General features: G+C 36.3%; 1 protein-coding gene across 1 annotated transcript in view; it reads right to left on the bottom strand.

Moving 5' to 3' along the window:
* Positions 1–2,313: 2,313 nt before the first annotated feature.
* HFM1 (helicase for meiosis 1) overlaps positions 2,314–7,132 on the bottom strand; it is a 132,092-nt gene continuing 127,273 nt past the window's right edge. Inside the window, exons 36-38 of the mRNA XM_081224097.1 lie at positions 3,746–3,857; positions 3,499–3,653; positions 2,314–2,747 (exon numbers count right to left, since the gene is read on the bottom strand). Of these exons, the coding sequence (XP_081080223.1) occupies positions 2,678–2,747; positions 3,499–3,653; positions 3,746–3,857 (337 nt within the window). The 3' untranslated portion in view covers positions 2,314–2,677. The remainder of the gene's footprint in view (positions 2,748–3,498; positions 3,654–3,745; positions 3,858–7,132) is intronic.

Genomic DNA, 7,132 nt, shown 5'->3' with positions numbered 1-7,132 from the left:
TGGAAAAAAAGAAGTAAAACTGTCACTGTTTGCAGATGATATGATACTATACATAGATAATCCTAAAGATGTTACCAGAAAACTACTAGAGCTAATCAATGAATTTGGTAAAGTTGCAGGATATAAAATTAATGCACAGAAATCTCTTGCATTCCTATACACTAACAACAAAAGATCAGAAAGAGAAATTAAGGAAACAATCCCATTCACCACTGCAACAAAAAGAATAAAATACCTAGGAATAAACCTACCTAGGGAGACAAAAGACCTGTACTCAGAAAAGTATAAGACAATGATGAAAGAAATCAAAGATGACACAAACAGATGGAGAGATGTACCATGTTCTTGGACTGGAAGAATGAATATTGTGAAAATGACTATACTACCCAAAGCAATCTACAGATTCAATGCAATCCCTGTCAAATTACCAATGGAATTTTTTACAGAACTAGAACAAAAAAAATCTTCAAATTTGTATGAAGACACAAAGGACCCTGAGTAATCAGAGCAAACTTGAGGGAAAAAAACAGAGCTGCAGGAATCAGACTCGCTGACTTCAGACTATACTACAAAGCTACCATAATCAAAACAATATGGTACTGGCCCAAAAACAGAAATATAGATCAATGGAACAGGATAGAAAGCCCAGAGATAAATCCACACATCTATGGTCAACTAATCTATGACAAAGGACGCAAGGATACACAATGGAGAAAAGACATTCTCTTCAGTAACTGGTGCTGGGAAAACTGGACAGCTACATGTAGAAGAATGAAATTAGAACACTCCCTAACACTATACACAAAAATAAACTCAAAATGGATTAAAGACCTAAGTCTAAGACTGGACACTATAAAACTCTTAGAGGAAAACATAGGAAGAACACTCTTTGACATAAATCACAGCAAGATCTTTTTTGATCCATCTCCTAGAGTAACAGAAATAAAAACAAAAATAAACAAATGGGACCTAATGAAACTTAAAACCTTTTGCACAGCAAAGGAAACTATAAACAGGATGAAAAGACAACCCTCAGAATGGGAGAAAATATTTGCAAACAAATCAAGAGACAAAGGATTAATCTCCAAATTATATAAACAGCTCATGCAGTTCAATATTAATAAAACAAACAACCCAATCCAAAAATGGGCACAAGACCTAAATAGACATTTCTCCAAAGAAGACATACAGATGGCCAAGAGGCACATGAAAAGTTGCTCAGTATCACTAATTATTAGAGAAATGCAAATCAAAACTACAATGAGGTATCACCTCACAGCAGTTAGAATGGGCATCATCAGAAAATCTACAAACAACAAATGCTGGAGAGGGCGTGGAGAAAAGGGAACCCTCTTGCACTGTTGGTGGGAATGTAAATGGAAACAGCCACTATGGAGAACAGCATGCAGGTTCTTTATAAAACTAAAAATAGAATTACTATATGACCCAGCAATCCCAGTACTGGGCATATACCCAGAGAAAACCATAATTCAAAAAGACACAGGCATCCCAATGTTCATTGCAGCACTACTTACAATAGCCAGGTCATGGAAGCAACCTAAATGCTCATTGACAGACAAATGGATAAAGAAGATGTGGTACATATATACAATGGAATATTACTGAGCCATAAAAACGAATGAAATTGGGTCATTTGTAGAGACGTGGATGGACCTAGAGACTGTCCTACAGAGTGAAGTAAGTCAGTAAGAGAAAAACAAATATCGTATATTAATGCATATATGTGGAATCTGGAAAAATGGTACAGATGAACCAGTTTGCAAGGCAGAAATAGAGACACAGATGTAGAGAACAAACATATGGATACCAATGGGGGAAAGTGGGAGGTGGGTGGTGGTGGTAATCGGATAAATTGGGAGATTGGAATTGACATATATACACTAATATGTATAAAATAAGTAACTAATAAGAAAAAAAGATAAAATTAACCCATACTTATGGATTCATGGGAAAATTAGAAAATGTAAATGGTCTAAACAGTCAAAGATGGTCAGACTGGATTAGAAAGCAAAACCCAACTATAAAAATACAAACATTGCTTACAGTGCCTATATACTACTTAACAGTAAAGAAATTTGAGATATATCCCACTGGAAAATAACATAAAATAGCTTTTGCTATAGTAAAAGTCAACATAACAAAGTTTTATAATTTTTCACATTAAGAAACAAGTTAAACAGTCTATATTGATTAATGTTTCATTTATTGTTGCTTGAAATGATATAACAATAGGTTCAGACAGCCATTGGATTCTTAAAAATCTTTAGTAAAACAAAATAATAATGGTGAAAAATCGATAGATTCACTGACCTACCATCATTTTGCTTTCAGAATACCTTTCTTCTTGTTAAGAAAATATAAAATTGGTCTCCGTCAAAACCCAACTAATAACCAATAATTATTTCTAAATGAAACAATTATCAACTTATGAAACAAAACCACTGCAAAAGTGCTTTTCATGAAGTTATCGATATGATGGGGAAAAAAATCAGTCAAAATATTTTGTTGCAAAAGAATCAACAAAGCTAGTCAAATCCCCCCAAAAAAAATTCTGAACAAGTATGAACTACTTTTTAAAAATAAAAATCATGCTTTGTAATTAGGTGTCTTTAATACTTTGTCTTATTAATATAAAAAGCATTTTTGTCTGATTGTTTTAGAAAATACCATCAAATATTCCCAGAAAAGACTTCATTTCATCAGCTTCATCATCAGGATGATACCAACTGGAGGAAAAAGCAAACGTAAAAATAACTATTTTTGTAACACAATTTATTTTTAAATTTACAATAAATAATATAATAATAAATATATAATGGATAAACTTGAAGATTGCTGAGAGGTTAATTTATTAAACAAATTTCAATGTGCATAACCTTGTAAAAAGTCTGGGGCAAATTAAGAGTTCATAAACTGTGAAAGGTAGAGACAAGTATCTTAGATATTTCTTTAAACATATTGGAAAGTAATGCCATTTAATCAGTGTCAACAGGTCTATAAACCTTGACTATTCAAGGAGAGTGAAACTGCTAGAGTTACCCATAAAAATGACCAGCAGTTGGAGCACTGATTAGACTTAGTCTGAGTTTCTCTTTGAATCTGTAGAATTGTAACAGAACTTGGTGGCTAAAATACAACTTGAATGTTAAAAAAATTAGCTGATCTCATTTCTCAAGTGACCTTACACTTTATATTATCAACATAGTGTATTCAAATCAGTAAAAAAAAGTTTATCAACATAATATAATGTTTTTATTACTAGCATCAAATATATGGGTTCTCAAAAATTGAGATATTTGATATTTTGAATTATCTTAAGGAGCTTAGCTCACCAGTGGTCTAAAATTTTAATGTCTTTAAGTAAATAAAACATTTAGGTTCTGATCTTTAAAATGAAACAAGGGAAAAGGAATACTGAACTTCTTTGTAAAAAGTTTTTACTAGTGTAGTTTCAAAATATTTTTAAAGAGTTCTTACCTGGAATCAATCTCCTTTTTATGTTCACTGTTTCTAATAAAGCAATCCACTTTCTTAACAAAATTTGAAGAGCTTGATATTTTTTCAGAGTGAGTAAAGCACACCTTTTCAATCTCTGGCGACAGACTTTGTTGTTTTATTTCTTGTAAATGGACCTATATTTTGAGGTTAAAAAAATTAGCAATCATTGAAGGTTTAACTATTCAGGTGGTATTTAAAAGAAAAACAAAGAAGTGCTTCTTCTTATAATACTTGCATTTCCAGCTTGTTGAGGTAATTTTGTCATGGAGGATGCAGCAAACTTGGACATAGCAGAATTTGATAAATAAATATCTGGCTTCTCATGTGATGAAACAAAACTAAAAATCAAAGTGAATTATTTATAAAATACAGCAAATAAGAGAAACAAACCATTCTAATTTAGATCAACAGTGATTCTTTGGAAAATATGATTAGAGTTTATCATATTTATCAACCCCAAAATTAATGCTCCATTTCTTAGACTCATGGAGAACTTGGTGTATCTCCTTTCTTTTAGACAAAACAACAACTTATATAGTCCAAATAAAATAAGAATACTACTTTTAAAGGCCTACAGAAATAGTCATTCAACAATTTTCATTAAAATTGTCTTATGCTTAATCATCTATCATCTAGCAGTTTGTAAATCTTTTCTAAATCCCACTTGCTTAACTTTTAGTCTCCTTTCCCTATTCTGGTCTCACTGTAGACAGACATCTCTACCTATCTGTTCATGTATAACTGTATACTAGAATTCACCTTTAATTTTTTGTATTAAATTAATTCATTAAAAAACATTTATTATTCACTAGTGTATGCCAGACATTATACTAGGAGCTAAGTATCAAATAGTAAACACATCCTCAGGTGATTATCATCTATAGAGGGACAGACAATGAATAAACAATAAATATAATTATAGATCCTGAAGTGATATGAAAGAAATGAAATGAGTAATATTATAGGAAATAACAGTGTGGAGGCACAAACCCACTTTAAAAAGGTGGTCATGGATGCCGCTATGAGGAGGAGACAATTTAAGTTGACACAGGCTAAAATGTGACAGTCATACAAGGAGCAATAAACAGTAGATGTGGGTAGGGAAGAATCACATATATTGATAAGAACTGAATCTCTTTATCTCTGATGAATGGCAAGGAATTAAAATAGTAAAAAGGGTATGAAAGGAAAAGCATGTGTTTCCTTTTCATCTCAGACCCTCAGATCCCACAGGCCTTCTTCCTAGCAGCAACTTCTGGCACTGGTTTCTCAGAGGTTTCTTGATAGGATTCCTTTTTAAACCCACTTATCTTCTGTTGGTCACTTCTAAACTCTCCCAAAATTATTTGTAGTTTTCTAAAAGTGTGGTGCACAAAACTGTTCATATGCCTTGTTATCTTCCTACTTGTGATTTGCCTATTTTCTCTATACCCCCAGCTTTGTTCCACTTTGATGTTTCTAATCTGTTTATTCCGTATGACTCAGTTAGAAACAATGAATGGAAATGATAAAAAAACAAATTTTAGGCAAATATTTTTAAAAGCTATTGAGTGATTTGAGAGATCCAAACATGGAACAAGTACTGAAGAGTGAATAAGCTCCTGGACACTGGAGTTGTCTTGGTAGAAATAGCATGATTACTTGCCAGTGATGTTGGATGGTTATTCAAGGATCCAGTGATGGGGAGACTAAATGACATTTAAGTTAAGCCCCCTTCAACTCTGGAATTCTCTGAAATCTATGATTCTGTGATGTTGATACTAATGTTCAGTAAAATGACTAAATAACAGCAAGAGTTTCAAAAGACACCACAAATTTAAAATTTTTTTAAAGCAGGAGACATAAATAATCCTTAAGTAGAAAATTGGACCATGAATAAAAAGTTATCAGTGTTTCTTCTCTGCGGGAAAGTTTTGGCTCTGGCTATAATTTCTCTTCCTTGAGTTCTAATCAGGTCCAATATCCAAATGCATTTTACATTTCTACAAAGATACTATAAGTTGCAGGGATGGGCAGTGGTGGTGGTGTGATGAATTGGGAGATTGAGATTAATATATATACACTAATATGTATAAAATAGATAATAAGAACCTGCTGTATAAAAAATAAAATAAAATTTTTAAAAAAGATACTTTAAGTTGAACATTTCTAAAGTTATTATTTTTTTCCCAAACGTCTATGTTCTATATTCTCAGATAAATACCTCAGTCTACCCACTTGCCATTTATTCTTCCCTCTTCCTTTACTACCATATTCTAGCAATTGCTAAATCTAATCTGTGTTATCTATGAACTATTTGAAAAATCCAATTCTACCTCTCAGTTTCCATCACCTCTACCCTAGTTGAGGCCTCATCATAGCCTGCCTTTCTCATTGGCCTCCATGCCACTGCTGGTCCCACCCTCTACAAATCATTCTAGATATCACTGCTAGAATGACTTTTTCTGATTAAATTATATAAACTGTGCTTAAATATTTTGGATGGGCCCTCACTGGCTCACTATGGAGATCAAAAACTAGAGGCCTCTAGGCTACATACAGTCTACAAGCATTATTATTATTTTTTGGAGAGAGGGTGCTGCAGACCATATCACATTTTAAAAAATTAGTTGTCAAAATATAAAAGGCAGGAGAGCTTCAAGATGGTGGAAGAGTAAGACGCGGAGATCACCTTCCTCCCCACAAATACATCAGAAATACATCTACACGTGGAACAACTCCTACAGAACACCTACTGAACGCTGGTAAAAGACCTCAGACCTCCCAAAAGGCAAGAAACTCCCCACGTACCTGGGTAGGGCAAAAGAAAAAAGAAAAAGCAGAGACAAAAGGATAGGGACGGGACCTGCACCAGTGGGATGGAGCTGTGAAGGAGGAAAGGTTTCCACACACTAGGAAGCCCCTTTGTGGGTGGAGACTGCGGGTGTCGGACGGGGTAAGCTTCAGAGCCACGGAGGAGAGCGCAGCAACAGGGGTGCGGAGGGCAAAGCGGAGAGATTCCCGCACAGAGGATCGGTGCCGACCAGCACTCACCAGCCCGAGAGGCTTGTCTGCTCACCCGCCGGGGCAGGCGGGGGCTGGGAGCTGAGGCTCAGGCTTCCGAGGTCGGATCCCAGGGAGAGGACTAGAGGTTGGCTGCGTGAACACAGCCTAAGAGGGCTACTGCGTCACGGCTAGCCGGGAGGGAGTCTGGGAAAAAGGTCTGGAGCTGCCGAAGAGGCAAGAGACTTTTTCTTGCCTCTTTGTTTCCTGGTGCACGAGGAGAGGGGATTAAGAGCACCACTTAAAGGAACTCCAGAGACAGGCACGAGCCGCGGCTATCAGCATGGACCCCAGAGACGGGCACGAGACACTAAGGCTGCTGCTGCGCCACCAAGAAGCCTGTGTGCGAGCACAAGTCACTGTCCACACCACCCCTCCCGGGAGCCTGTGCAGCCCGCTACTGCCAGGGTCCCGGGATCCAGGGACAACTTCCCTGTGAGAATGCACGGCGCGTCTCAGGCTGGTGCAACGTCACACCAGCCTCTGCCACCATAGGTCGCCCTGCATCCGTACCCCTCCCTCCCTCCGGCCTGAGTGAGCCAGAGCCCCCGAATCAGCTGCTCCTTTAACC

Source organism: Mesoplodon bidens (assembly GCF_964165515.1).
Source record: "Mesoplodon bidens genome assembly, chromosome: 2".
NCBI lineage: Eukaryota > Metazoa > Chordata > Mammalia > Artiodactyla > Ziphiidae > Mesoplodon > Mesoplodon bidens.
Note: the sequence above shows the minus strand (reverse complement) of the source record. Positions and strands in the feature narration are given on the sequence as shown.